We start from the raw sequence: 14724 nt of genomic DNA on the forward strand, positions 1-14724 counted from the left end.
CTCATCTTTCTAATGCTTAAGTGCTCAGAGATAGACCAACCCCCATTACCTTTTGACTGAATAATCGGGGACGCATGCCTTAACGTACCTTAGTAGACAGGTTTGGATCTAAATGAGTTCTGCTCGCAAGAAAAGTGCTTTTAATACATCCTGATACATCAACTTTTAGTGAGAAAACGAGGTGAAATTTCGGTAGCAATAGCTACGATTCGATAGTTGCTGTCTGTGTGTTGCTCCAATAACCAAAATCAGTATAGCAAGGCAGTGCTTTATGTGAAAGTGGAAGACACATGCAGTCAAGTTATATGACAAAGAGGGAGCTTAAGGAAAGACTATTGTGAGCTACGCACGTCAATCAGAGGTGGTCCTTTTTTTATTCGTGGGTAGTAGTTTGCCCAAATTTTCAAAATCTGGGCACGTCGTCTCTTAAGAGTAAGGACACCTAGCAACAGAAATTCCGCCAACTTTTACCAGTGCGTATATTTTTTAGACTTTAAAACAACAGTAAATCTTGTAAAATAAACTAGTTACAAAAGACTTGTTGAATTAACCACGCCCTATTCTTAATTTGCAACCACGTAAGAAGGAAACCATGTTGGTTAACAAAACAGTACACTTTTTTAAGCATAATTTGCATAGAGAAGAAAAAAGAGATTTCAATCCCCTGAAGAGTTCTTGTTTATCAGCTACGAACCAGTAATACTTGTTCCAAAGGCTGCCTAGTCTGTAGGCCTCATTATTGCGCGCGGCAGATGTGATCCGACTCGAATGCATCACCGAAATTTCAGTGTCCAAGGAAAATGCCGTACAGAGACCCGGCAATTCCTAAACTGTAGAGTTTGGTACGTGGTGTATGATTGAGCATCGCCAAAAAAAAAGACACTTTACCATGATGGGTATATTTATAAGTTTTATTATATCTTGGTTTAACCTTTTTTCCCCCACTAATTGTTATCAGTTACTCATAGTCATTACAATGAACTTGCTTTTGTTCCGGAGATAAATTCTCTAAGCGTTGGTCACTTTGTTTACTTTCTTTCCTTGTTGAGACTCCTGTGGAAGTAGTTAAAATAATAAAAGATATTCCGTTAGAGGAAGGTTTATACCACGTGTATATTAAATCGTGTTTTCAAATTATCGAAAAAGAAACTCACTCTCCTCTTAATTTTAAACAATACGTAAAAGAAATGCTCTATATTATTTTAAGTTAAATCTTGTTGACTTGCTCTAGCCCGTAATTATGATTTGTTTTTGGTTAACTTTTCTTTGTTGTTGTTGTTATTGATTTTTCTGTACTAGAGATCGACTTTTAGATTCGAGACCTACACTTTAGGACGACTACGAGACAAGATTTAACTTAATGTTTTCGCGTATTCTCAAAATACACCGCGAAAGCTTCATAATACTTTTTTTACCAGGAAAGTTAGCCCGTTCATTTTTTTCTGAAGCAGTTTAAGCCTTCTTCCGACGACAAAATGATCACTTGTTTCCGCCACTACGATAATCTCGCTGAACAATAACTCGTACCAAGAGACGATGGTTGTCGAGTTTTCCCGCCAAAATGACACTGGTTCACGCGCGCGCACTACTTGCTTTTGAGAAAATCTGGTCCTCGTAATCATTCTTGAGTCAACCATTTGACTTGGGGCGGGGGGCGGTTGTGGGGATATGGGTGATTTCAGAAAAAAATATCGTGAAGACTGATTTGGAGGGAAAAATTCTTGCAAGGAAATACGTGGCGAAAAAAATTCCTACACTGAAAAAATTGGCGTATAATGACGGAAAAAAATTCTTACGCCGTTGTATGTCAGGAAAAAATATTATTTCACCATAGGTTTGGGAAAAAAATTCTTACACAAACAAAATCACCCATACACCCCTCTTTACAGTCTCCAGGAAAGTAAAAACTTGGGTGGAAAAAATATCGGGAAGACTGATTTCGCGTATAATTCCAGAAAAAACATTTAACACCTTTGTAAGTCAGGAGAAATGTTTTTTTACCATAGGTTTGGGAAAAAAATTCTTACACAAAAGAATCACCCATACACCCCTCAAAAGTCAAATGGTCGGCTAATTAGAACCTAAAGGTCTGTACTAATTTTAGTAATGCATTTGACTTGGTCTAGACGACGCGTTTTACTACTTAGACCAGAAGTCATTTCGTTTTACCTTTCATATTTAAATTTGGTAGTCCCAGTGAGGTTTAAATAACAAAAGCCTTAATTTGCACAAGAAAGCAATACCCTGAAGGATTCTGGTCGCAATAATAAAAAGGCGCCATCGTGCAAATGGCCTATTAAATGGTCAAAATTTTGAATGAGGATATGATCGTCGCAGTGGTAATTGCAATTTAACTTCTCAATCAAAGTTTTAAGAAAAAAAAAACGCCCGAGGTAGATCTGCAAAGGGGCTAGCATTAATCATTTGTACTATATTTATTCTCCTGTAGTGGCAGGAATTTGTTTTTTGCAGTTATGCATTTGAGCACAAGGAGACTTGTTACGGGCCTTGTTTGACAAGCAAACCTTGCCTGACAACTTTAAGATGGGCCTAACATGGGAAAGTTATCCATACCAGTTTGACAGCAATACGTTTGCGTCTTCTTTTCTCAGCAGTTACATCGCCAAAATAGGCTTGTACTGTATTTTTGTTGCACTCAAGAGGATTGCTTTTACAAAACAGAGGAAGTACTGGGCCATTGTTCATGAGATTCAGGAAATTGTCCTTTACTGATGCCGCTTTGTTGGTATCTTTACAGTCTCCAGGAAAGTAGAAAAATGGAAAATTTCTCAGCCATAAATTGTTCGGGTTCACCGTCTCTGTTGAGAACAATTTATATTTTGGTCTAATATTTTAATAACAAATAATAACTACCGTACACTTTACTCAAGAGATAAGACAACTTGCTTGGGACTGTCTCCTGAAGGATGATGACGTGTTCGAGTACAATCAGTTGTCCACTCGAAAGGGGAGACTCTTGAGGTTAACCCTATGTAAGTGACCGAATCTGAAAACTGAAAAAAGTTCTTTACATATCATAGTCGTAACTCCATGCTTACAATCATGGTAATTGATATTTACAGCATAAAAATCCTCAATCTCAGTGTTGCGAAATATACGACTTTTTTAGGCAGGTTATTCCAAACATTAACAATCCATACGCAATACTTGTAGCAATATCGGGTGAAAATTTTCACATTCAGTTTACAATCGTGATTGGCTCTTGTTTGCTACACTTAGTAGGCTCAAAAAAGTCCAAAAAAAGAAAGGCTATCTACTCCAAAAACTATCTTGTAGCACTGAACCAGAGATAAGAACTCCCTACGTTTCTCCAGAGTTTGCCAATTCAGTAAGCGGCAGCAGTCTTTATATATTACCACGCTTTTGCTTTTAAGGCAAACCGTGAGGCTCCACTTTGTACTTTTCCAAGGGTTTAATGTCCTTAAGACCCGCAGGGGACACCTATCTATGAATAAATTCATAAGGCAAAATTTTGCTTGTGGTAGTACATCTTTAAAAACGCTTATACTTCGGCTGTTTTATAAGCCCCTCTTCCAGTTGGCCCATCTTTATGTAAACAATAACAAAAAAATACATCCGATTCTAAGCCCCCTGGATAGCTTGTATGGAAACGAATTAGATTTATTAAGAAGTTTTGAAATTGAAAAAAAAAAAAAAGAAAAACAGAAACAAAAAAACAGTAAAAATTAAGGACGCATTTTGATCAGCATTTTTGTAGCTTGTTTCGAAGCATGTTTTTTTGTTCCGGTTAAAAGCCCCATGGAATATAAGCCCCTCCGTTATAAGCCCTCCTAAAAACCGTAACGCAAATGTGGGAGCCCAAGGCTCGTAATCAGCAGATACGGTTAGTATGTGTAATCAAATGGTGACGAGTGAAAGGCGAGGGAAAATATCAGGATGTGGACAAAACGCAAGTGAAATTATTCCCTGATTTCACGAGTATACCATTTGATTACTTATTAATATCATGGGTGAGGAATTACCTTAGCAATCTTGGATTTTTGACATGTTTATCCTGGATCGTATCGATCGAGAAGTCCACTCTCTCAAATGTTTAGACCTTAAATTTGGCTTATAAAGTTCAGAATTTTTCAGACTATTACGGCAAAATACCTGTTAGAATCCTTCTTGATGTTCTCTTGTGTGTTCAGGTTTTCTAAAGCGTCTTTTTTTGCCCTGACATCTTCATTCACGGCACTCTAAAACTTCGTCGCCATCTTGACACTGAGACGTACGGAAGGTTGCCATGACAATTTTGTAATTTCACATGTGAAATTACAAATTAACGCTGAAATTTCGCGCCAAAATTAAGGAGTGATTCGTCACCTATGATATTAACGAGAAATTAATCGCACTTACTTTTGCAGCTTGGCCATGGTAGCTTTGGATCATAAGGACCAATTGAGAACATGTGCCAATTTCCTCCAGAACAGTAATAAGCAAAGGGAGGAGTGAACTCAAAGTCATAGCCTTGTTTACATTGAACTTGGCAAGTCGGGTACGATCCAATGTAGTTGCACACCAAAGCGCCATTTGTTGGTGGAGAGTACAGAGGACAGGTCCCTGAAAAATAAATAGATGCTAAGACAAGCAAATTTAAGAAGTGTCAAAACCTTTACAAAGAAAAATGGAAACATAATGTATTATTTACACGTCCGGTCGCCTTTTTTTGTGAATTTCAATCAGTGTCATGTCAGTCGCGCGAGTACTCTCAAACGAACTCAGTTATACATTCTTTTTTATATATAAGACCCCTTTGTATATGTAAATAAAAAATATTTATATAATTTTAAGAACATACTAAGAATATTCCCAGGTAGAGAGAATCAGTTATGAACGTCTTGTATTTTGCTTTTTTTTTTTGCGAGTAGCATAAGTAACGGTAAAAGAAATGTAAAACTGATCTGTATTCTGACGGGACAATTTACTCATCTTTTTAAAACTCTTTTATTATTGCGTGATACACTGGAGAACAACTTAGTTTGTAGTCGAACTTAATCAGTACTTAAACGTCAAAAACTTCAAAAATAAAACTTGACGAAAGAAAACTGAGCCGTTCAATTCTTTGAACAGTTCTTATTTATTATAGAAGAGCCGTTCCAAAATTAAATAAAAACATGATCAGGGCGTTATAATCACAAAAAAGGGAAGTGAATAAATGAGTTCAGCTTCAGCCCAAAATTAGACGTTCCTGTAAAAAAACATTGTATGGTAAAGGGCATGGCAGTTTGTCTGGCGCTGCCACACAATGACTCAATGAAATACTTTTGTGCTTGGATTCCATATTGCATGAGTCTTTTTTATAGGAGTCTATAAGAAACAATATATTACCTGTAATTAAAGGAGCAAACTGATCAACCACTAAAAACAGCACAACAAAACTGAGCAGAGTGGCCTTCATAGTTGTGATCACTAGTTCCGCTGCGCTCGACCAGTGTTTGTATCCTGACGAATCGTTAACCGTTTTGGTGCAACAAGTATCTAAGACTTTCCAATATACTAAAACAATTTCGCTTTTGACAGTTTGTTATATCAGAATTTAAATGAGAAATTATATTTTAACTTAAACGCTAAAGGTATTTATGCAGCTGTTCACAGCTAAAGAATATGTTATTGCTTCACTCAGTCCTAAAAAATGGTCAGTGAAAATCATGCAGACCAAGGGAAGTAAATATTTGACTGAAAATATGCGATTGAATGACCGATATATTTAATCTATACTGAGACCAGGAAAACGGCGTCCAGGGATTGCGGTAAGTTTCTCTGAGGTCAGAGGTTGCCCATCTCGACGCCGAGTACGCATGCATTTTACTGAAATCAGCTTTTTAGTACCACTGATACAAATCATTGTCAGTTGCTCAAATAATAAAGGACAACAGCAGCCGTGAAATTCACACGATGATTAACAATTATTCACCGAAGGTGAAGTTAATATTGTGGAATAACCCCCTAGACGAAGTCGAGGGGATTATTCAACAATATTAACTGAGCCTAAGGTGAATAATTGTTTTAGCATATTCACACGAAGTGATCTCAACAGAATCAGAAAGGAAACCATCAAAAAAAAAAAAACGATTAGTTTGATTGACGGGTGAATTCATGCGTGAACACGGCGAAGCCGTAAAACAGTGGATGCGCAAAAGTTAGACTTTGACAGTACCTTTAAACATGGCAATTGATAGTTTTAATCTTTTTGTATCGATTTTTGTAAGCTTTAGCATCAACCGTTAAAAAGAAAACGCGGAAAATCGAAATTAATGCCCAATTATGAGAAGAAAAGTAGAGCTTTATTTGTTTCTGTAAACTCACCGCGAATGAGAAAGTTGTTTATCTGCAGTGTTCTTTGCCTTGTTAAGTTGCTGGCACGTACAATTTTTGGAAATGTTTGCCTTCCTTTTAACTTCTATTTATAGGCAAAGTTGTTCTTGCGAGAAAATCCCGAAATCACGAAACAGTGACAAAGCGGCTTCTTTTGTAGTCCGTGTAAACATAGCTTCGAGCGTGCAAAAAGTCAGCTACAGTAAACCAATTAATAATAAATCACGCTGTTTAAACATCATGAAGTCTTTTCTTACCTTCAAAGTCAGCAACGGTCCGTTCACACTTCGGCCAATCTAATTTTTCCAACAAAACGGAGAAAGGAAATATTACTTATCCTTGTCACATTTACATATTTTAAGGCACAGAAAAAAGGAAAACGGTCACGAAAATTGATCATTTTTTCATTTTTCTAATTTTGAAGTCCTCTTCAAAACACAAAAAACAGTGTAAACCGCTAAAAGCGATGGTCCGTGGTCCGTGCACACTTCGGCCAATCTAATTTTTCATTTTTCCAACAAGAACGGAAACAGGAAATATTACTTATCCTTGTCATATTTACATATTTTAAAGTACAGACAAAAATAGAACAAAAGAAAATGGTCAGGAAAATTGATCATTTTTTCATTTTTCTAATTTTGAAGTCCGCTTCAAAAATACAAAAAATACTGTAAACGGCTCAAAGCGATATTTTGCTATTTTTTATTTTCTTGCTATTGTTAGAAAATGAGAAAAATGAAATAATGTCCGATTCCTAACTCATTTTTCTATTTTTCCGTTTTTCGCCAAAAGTAGAAAAACGGAAAAATGAAAAAATCATATTTCTTTGCACCATTTTTTCATTTTTTCTATTTTGTTCAAAAAATGAAAAAATAGAAAAATAGCATACCTATCGCCCAATTTTCTATAATTCCATTTTAATAAGTTAAATGAAAAAATGAGAAGTGTTGCAAGCAATTTTCTATTTTTTTATTTATTTAATAGATAGTAAAACTTTTAAACGATACACCCTTTCAGACAGTTTTTCACTTTTTATTTTATTGAAAAATGGCACAGAAAAGTGAGAAGTCATGAATATTTTAACGCTGAAGAAGAGACTCGCTAATTTGGTTAGAAGATTTACCCAGGGTTGGCGGAGATGTGGGGGAATTTGGGGGGGGGGGGGGGGAGGGCTTAGTTGTCGAGATGCGGACGTAGTTCCATTCACTTTTGATCTCGATTTCCCTGAAGGTTTGAGTTGTCGGGAGTCGACTGTGGATGAAAGCGGCGGGAAAACCGTACCGTACCGGCCGTGGAAATGAAGAATATTAGAAAGGGTACGAAGGAGGAGGAGAAGGCGTGAAAATTGGTCCGAGAAAAGGGCGGGGTAACTCAACGGTTTTCATGCCAGCAACACTATGGTCCCAGCACAAAAAAAGCTGTTCTTGAAAGAGATTAAGGGGAAGGAGTTAAGAAGAAGGTCGTTGAACAGTCATATGCACAAAATAAATAAAGAACACGCCAGTGAAGAGGTCAGACGCTTTTAAATGAAATAGATGCTCAAACGTAGACTGCTTAGCCTGCCGAAATAACCGATCTTGCCGCAGAACGGGTGTTTTAGGATTGCAAGAGTAAAGAATATTGAATTAATATTATGGAGGAGAAACATAACGAGGCGGCTAGTATACACTCGCGGGAGAAAACATCTTAATGATCTGGCCCCATACATTTGCTCATACATTTGTTTAAACTTTGGATAGCGACTATCCACCGGATAAATCACTATCCAGCGGCCTGATAATTTTTTATGTATTTTAGGGAAACCAATTGCGTTATCTACTGGATAGTTATTTATCCAGCGGATAGCGTTATCCACCTTTTAAGCAACTCAGCCCTGGAAAGACGAGAGCGAAGATCGCTAGTGTCGGGAAACCCATGCGACAAGTATGGGGAAACGTTCCACATTTTGAATGGAACAGGAACACTTTATGGTGACGCAGTGTTAGAACAGGTCACAGAGTGAGTCCTAAGTAATGACGTAAAGGAATCAGCTAATCAAATCCAAAAGTGAATGAAACTACGTTCGCATTCCGAGAACTAAAGGCCCCCCACCCGCCCTCCGCATCCCACGTCTCCGCCGACCCTGTGTAAATCGTCTAACAAAACTAGTTAGTCTAAGATGGATTAGGTTTTTCTTTTCTTTATTGGTAAATGTTCATGATTTAAGTTTTTCTTTGCTATTTTTCATTAAAACAAAAGATGAAAAATTGTCCGTTTTTGTTTGTTTGTTTGTTTTCTATTTATTGAAAAAACGGAAAAATTATTCGCAACACTTGTCATTTTTTTCATTTTTCTTGTTAAATCGGAATTATGGAAAATTAGGCGATGGGTATGCCATTTTTCTATTTTTTCATTTTTTGAACAAAATGGAAAAAATGAAAAAATGGCTCGAATAAATATCATTTTTTCATTTTTCTGTTTTTCTATTTTTTGGGAAAAACGGAAAAATCGAAAAATGATCTAGGACTCGGAGATAATTTTATTTTTCTCACTTTTCTAACAATATCAAGAAAATAAAAATAGCAAAATATCGCTTTTAGCCGTTAACGGTACTTTTTTGTATTTTTGAATTTAACTTCAAAATTAGAAAAATGAAAAAATGATCGATTTTCCCGACCATTTTCTTTTTTTCTCTTTTTTTCTGTACTTTGAAATATGCAAATATGATAAGGATAAGTAATATTTCCCTTTTCCGTTTTTGTTGGAAAAATGGAAAATTAGATTGGCCGAAGTGTGCACGGACCGGAGTAGTATACCAATGATGCTCGGTTCTGTTTTTCTCGAGGTCGCAGTGATTCGGCACGATCGAACAATTTTGCGCGATAATGTATGTTTCCCTAAGATCAAACCAAAGACTTGATGTCTCTTGTTCTATCAGCATAAAATCACTAGCGACAGACAAGTCTAATTGTTAATGATTTGAAACAGTCTTGGTCTTTATCTTCGGTCTAGCGTCTTTTGTAGCTCGTTTGTAAAATACAACTTCGATTTATTTTGTTGAATAAGACAATATGTTGTTGTTGAATTTTTGTTTGCGCACTTAATTTTATGAATGGCATGCGTTTTTACCCCAAAACTACAAGTAAAATTGTCGTCACAATTTTATTCTTGATCTAGCATAACCAGAGAAGAAACGTTCCGTAAATTCTATCGAAATATCCCTTATCTAAACCCATTTCGCTTGTTAAGCTCTCTAAATTCGGAGCCTTGGACGTGACAGAGAACATGGAGAAAGTCACGCGTTAAAAACAATAGAATTTGACAGTTGAAAGTAATTTGCATAACCTCAGAGCGCACATGGAGAAAGTCACGCGTATAACCTCAGAGCGCATGCTCTCCAGCTGACATAGCCCCTTTAACTTCATCTGGGGAGAAAGGCAAGATTTCGAGATAAACAAGCCTATAGAAAGGGTGAAAACAGTTTCACGGCAGAATGGACACTTAATCAACCACTGTATTCCTCAGACGGTTAAGTTCGATTTTAGAGTTATACTATTAAGAAGAATTAAGTATCTATAGCATAATTGTTTAACAAAAGACTATCATACTGACCTTTTCCTCCTGCTCAAAACATGTGCTCGAAATGTTAGGTGGTAAGAACATTCAGCCGCCATCTTGTCTTCGAAGTACTGTTTTACGAAAGGAAAGACTGTCCTCTCAAGGGCGACAGCGAGGCTACAATAAATTCACTTTCATCGTACAAATAAATCGATACCTTAAAGAACATGTTTGCGGAACGTAGCACCAAGTACAAGTCATTCAGCTCCAGAAAACAGCCTGCAAATGCTGGTAATGAACGTAAACAATTCACAGAAAATACCTCTGTGGCACTTCAACAGCCCATATTGACGCATGCGCATACAAAATGCCCTCCTGTTTATCAGACCGGGATTCAAAACTGATCATTCTCTGATAACGCTTAGCCTATCTTTGCATTCTAATCCCAGGAGAAACGGTTTTTGGAAGCTAACTACGTCTCTACTCGCTGATAACAATTTTATTGAAACAATAAAAATAGCGATACAAGAAACAGCTAACGAATACAAAGACGATAATCTGGTTAACCCTCTATTACTGTGGGATATGATAAAACTAAAAGTCCGCAAAAAATCAATTACTTATTCCGCTTCCATTAAAAAAGCAAAAGTAAAAAAGAAGAGGAGCTGGAAAAAGAAATTGCAATGTTGGAGAAACGACTGGACAATGCTTGTAGCAATGATCCACCAGTGAGCCAAAATGTCACTGAACGAATTAAAATCTTAAAAGAAGAACTCGAGAAAATAATTGAATACCGAACCAAAGGTGCCATTCTTCGATCAAAGTCCAGGTGGTACAATGAAGGTGAAAAGAATACCAAATATTTTCTTAATCTTGGAGAACTTCACTTTAAACAAGCTACAATAAGCCAACTGAAACTTAGCGACGGAGTTTTCGTAATATCCGACAAAGATATGTTATCTGAATGCGAATCTTTCTATAAAGATCTCTACGCCTCAAAAATAGACAACTCTGTAAATTTTGATTTCTTTCAGCAAGCAAATGAGACTTTTTTGACTCCCGATGATCAACAGGCTTGCGATGGTCTCTTAACTAAGACAGAATGTGAAGAAGCTTTAAAATCGATAAACGCGGATAAAACGCCCGGTACAGACGGCCTTCCAGCCGAATTTTACAAAGTCTTTCGGGATGACATTTCTACTCATTTACTCTCCGCCCTCAATTTTGCTTACGAATCTGGCTGCTTGTCTATTACTTAAAGAAGGGGTATCATTAAACTTATTCCAAAAAAGAGCATAGAACCATTTTACATAAAAAATTGGCGCCCTATAACTCTCCTTAATACAGATTACAAAATTGCAGCAAAAGCTATAGCAAACCGTATAAAAACCGTTCTCCCAAAACTGATAAATAATGATCAGACAGTCTTTATGAAAGGGCGGTTCATTGGGGAAAATATTAGACTTATAGATGGCATCATCCAGTATACTACACAGCATAATGTTCCCGGGTTGTTGCTCTTCATAGATTTTGAAAAAGCTTTCGATTCCCTTGAATGGCCCTTTATTTTTGATACACTACGTTTTTTTGGCTTTGGACCATCACTTATCAATTGGGTAAGGACCTTTTATTGCAACATCGAAAGTTGTGTACTTAACAATGGCTGGTCAAGCAACTTCTTCCAGCCTCAAAGAGGAGTTAGGCAAGGCTGTCCCCTTTCCCCATATTTGTTTATTCTTGCTTCGGAGGTCTTGGCCAAGACCGTCCGTAACAATAAGAGCATAAGGGGTTTTTCTCTAGGTAATGACGAAGTTAAGATAAGCCAATACGCTGATGATACCACTCTTATCTTAGACGGTTCAGAGAAATCCCTTACATCAGCAATACAAATTTTAGATGATTTTGGTAAGATCTCCGGCCTTAAGTTAAACGATAGCAAAACGGAAGCTCTTTGGACCGGTTCTAAGATAGGGCATGAACAAATCCTTGTTTCAGGAAAGAAGTTTAAGTGGCCAAAACATAAAGTCAAAACACTTGGTCTGTGGCTGTCAACTGATCCGGACACGGCTTTAAGGTTGAATTACAACGAAAAAACTGAAAACATTAGGAGGCTTTTGAGTTGCTGGAAATACCTTAGGCTCACGTTGTTAGGGAAAATTACTGTCCTCAAATCACTGGCCGCATCACAACTGGTTTACCTGCTCTCCCCTTTACGCTCAAATCATCACGCTATAAAAGAAATAAATGACATGTTTTACCATTTCCTATGGAATGGTAAAGGTGACAAAATCAAGAGAAAACTTATGATCAATGAACCTGAATATGGAGGCCTGAAGATGATTGATCTCTACTCTTTCAACAAATCTCTTAAAACAACATGGGTTAAAAAGTACTTGGACACGACTAACCACGGAAATGGAAACTTCTCTTTGATCTAGAACTGGAGAACTATGGTCGCGATTTCATTTTCCGTGGTAATCTCAATGTCTCGGATACTAAGAAAGAGGTTAGAGCAGCAGACCCCTTTCTTAAAGAAATATTGGAATGTTGGGCAGAAATAAACTTTTTGGATCAAGTAAGCTCTGATATCGCTTTTCAAGAACAGGTTCTGTGGTTCAACTCTTTAATAAGGATAGATAATAAACCAATTTTTTTTAAAGAATGGTTTGAAATAGGTATCTCTAAAGTTAAAAACCTCCAATCAGGAAACGATAATTTTCTGACTCTCAAAAATTTTGCCTCCAAACATGATTTAAGAGTACGCCCGCTCATTTTTTTTGGTTTATTATCAGCTGTTAAACAAATTCGCAAAAATGTTACCGATACTGCTGAGACAAGAGACTATACCTTTGAAACGTTAAGTGAAAAAATTGTTAAGAGAGAAAAGCCAGGTCCATTAATTTACCAAAAACTGATCAGAGCCAAAAGTTTAACCCCACGTAAAAGCCAACTAAAGTGGTTTCAAGACTGCAACTACTCAGACGAAGAAGATACATTTAATTGGGAACTCGCCTATCTTATGGCGCAACGATGCACAAAAAGCACCAAACTGATAGAGTTCCAATTTAAACTATTACATAGGCGCATACCAACCAATGAATTCTTATTTAAAATAGGACGAAAAGAAAATGACAACTGTACCTTTTGCAACAATTCCTCAGTGACGCTAATTCATCTTTTTTGGTCTTGCCATGTTACATCCTCTTTTTGGAAAAACGTAACGGGGACTGGCTTCAAAACGCTCTTCCGTTAATCGGCAAATACAACTTATTGAACATTACTGCACTGGGCTTGAGGCCGGAGCCTCATTCTACAGAATACTCGTGTCAATTAAACTATTGTCTCCTGTTAGCGCGGTTTCATATTTGGCAAGCCAAAATGGATGAAATATCACCTAATTTTGCAAATTTTCTACGCCTAGTTAAGTCAAGATCTATTATTTCTGACTGATTGTACACAATCAACGTTCGTTTATTGCTCCTGTCTTTTTTAGGTAGTCGAACTGTACTTTCTTTGAACCTTTTTTTGTTTGTTTTCTTTGTGTTGTAATTTAGTTATTATTATTAATAAAAAAAAAAATAAGTTGGATAAAAATGAAAAAAGTAACTTTTTGTAAACTTTTTGTGTAACTTTTTTTTAGTAGAAACTTTGTTTACAATTTACAAACATTTCGGGGATTTTGTCAAGTGCATTTTTACGACTTTTGTTGCAAATTCAGCTTGAAAATAATTTTCTACCCGACCAGTAAACAAATTCATGAAATCTGACAAGCTCTTGGTACCCGCGGACAAGACTTCAAACTTTTACAAAATAGACACAATCATATAACGATCTACTGTAGAAAAATATTACTAAGACCTACAAGAAAGTAACCCCGGACACAGCGGATTCCATTGAGCTGAAGGCCAAAGATATTGCTAATAAACTATAGCTAGACAGCACGATAAACACTTGCCTAGTCCCTGTACGGCGTCTTTCCAGGCCCTCTCGGTCAATGCATTTCGGTGACGTATCCGAGACGAACGGCCGGGAGACGCCTAGACAATCTCGGAGTGCGCGAGCATTTTTTCATTTTTGAAAAGTTCCCACGTTCAACTGAAATAATCTATAAATAACTTTGCGCGTGAATATCCTTCGCTTAAAGCTCGGCACTAACCTGGTTTCTGTTATCAAAGAACAAAAATATTACTTTGAATCGGAAAGAATACTACTGTATAACGTGCAAGTAATTTCTCTTTTAGTTCATTTTCAAATGAATCATTAAAATGATATTTCTTTATTGATAAAAAGATTTGAAACAGTAGTTTGTTGACATTCTACCAAATTTAGATCAACAGCCTGTCCGATTAGTTTGCTAAGCTTCCAAATCCAAAAATTAAATTACATAAAATATTTCGAAGTGAAATGATAACGAGAAATTTATAGTAGCAAGCGAAAATAGAGAAATGAAAGATAGCTTTTCATATCCAAGAATAAATATAAACTTATTTCTTTATCAAATAATTTTTTTGCGACGCTGTTTTGCTTAGCCTACAAATAGTTTTTGAGATGAAATAAAGTTCAAATTAGCTTAATGAGATAAATGAAAAAGAAAGGCCAAAGGACTTTCAACAATGAAAACGTGCATAGAATAAAAATTCTCGGTTTAACTCTTTGGGCGCTTTCCATTTAGGAAAAAAACCCGGAAATTTCGTTGGTAGCAAAAGTAGAATTTCCGATTGGTAAAAAGTTGTTCCATTTGGTCGTAAACCCCTGTACGTGGCGGTGCCCGACCGTGGACCTGGAACTGGTACAAACTACGAGGAACGTAAATGAAACACGACATTCCGTTCGGAAATACTAACCGGG

At 36.7% G+C, this 14724-nt stretch overlaps 1 protein-coding gene across 1 annotated transcript; it reads right to left on the reverse strand.

Moving 5' to 3' along the window:
- Positions 1–907: 907 nt before the first annotated feature.
- LOC140948408 (sushi, von Willebrand factor type A, EGF and pentraxin domain-containing protein 1-like) lies at positions 908–5523 on the reverse strand. The gene is made up of 4 exons (XM_073397644.1): positions 5353–5523; positions 4381–4584; positions 2575–2819; positions 908–1053 (listed from the first exon to the last, which is right to left on the reverse strand). The coding sequence occupies exons 1-4, from the start codon at positions 5420–5422 to the stop codon at positions 1009–1011; spliced, it is 564 nt and encodes a 187-aa protein (XP_073253745.1). The 5' UTR covers positions 5423–5523; the 3' UTR covers positions 908–1008.
- Positions 5524–14724: the final 9201 nt, after the last annotated feature.

This window comes from Porites lutea, chromosome 9 (assembly GCF_958299795.1).
Source record: "Porites lutea chromosome 9, jaPorLute2.1, whole genome shotgun sequence".
Lineage (NCBI taxonomy): Eukaryota > Metazoa > Cnidaria > Anthozoa > Scleractinia > Poritidae > Porites > Porites lutea.

Excerpts from the sequence above, each read along its gene's own strand:
- LOC140948408 (XM_073397644.1), bottom strand. The coding sequence starts at position 5,422 with ATGAAGGCCACTCTGCTCAGTTTTGTTGTGCTGTTTTTAGTGGTTGAT. Across the intron at positions 2,820-4,380 it reads ACCATGGCCAAGCTGCAAAA|AGACGGTGAACCCGAACAAT; the intron begins GTAAGTGCGATT and ends TGTTCTCAACAG. Across the intron at positions 1,054-2,574 it reads AACGTATTGCTGTCAAACTG|GAGTCTCAACAAGGAAAGAA; the intron begins GTATGGATAACT and ends CTACTTCCACAG.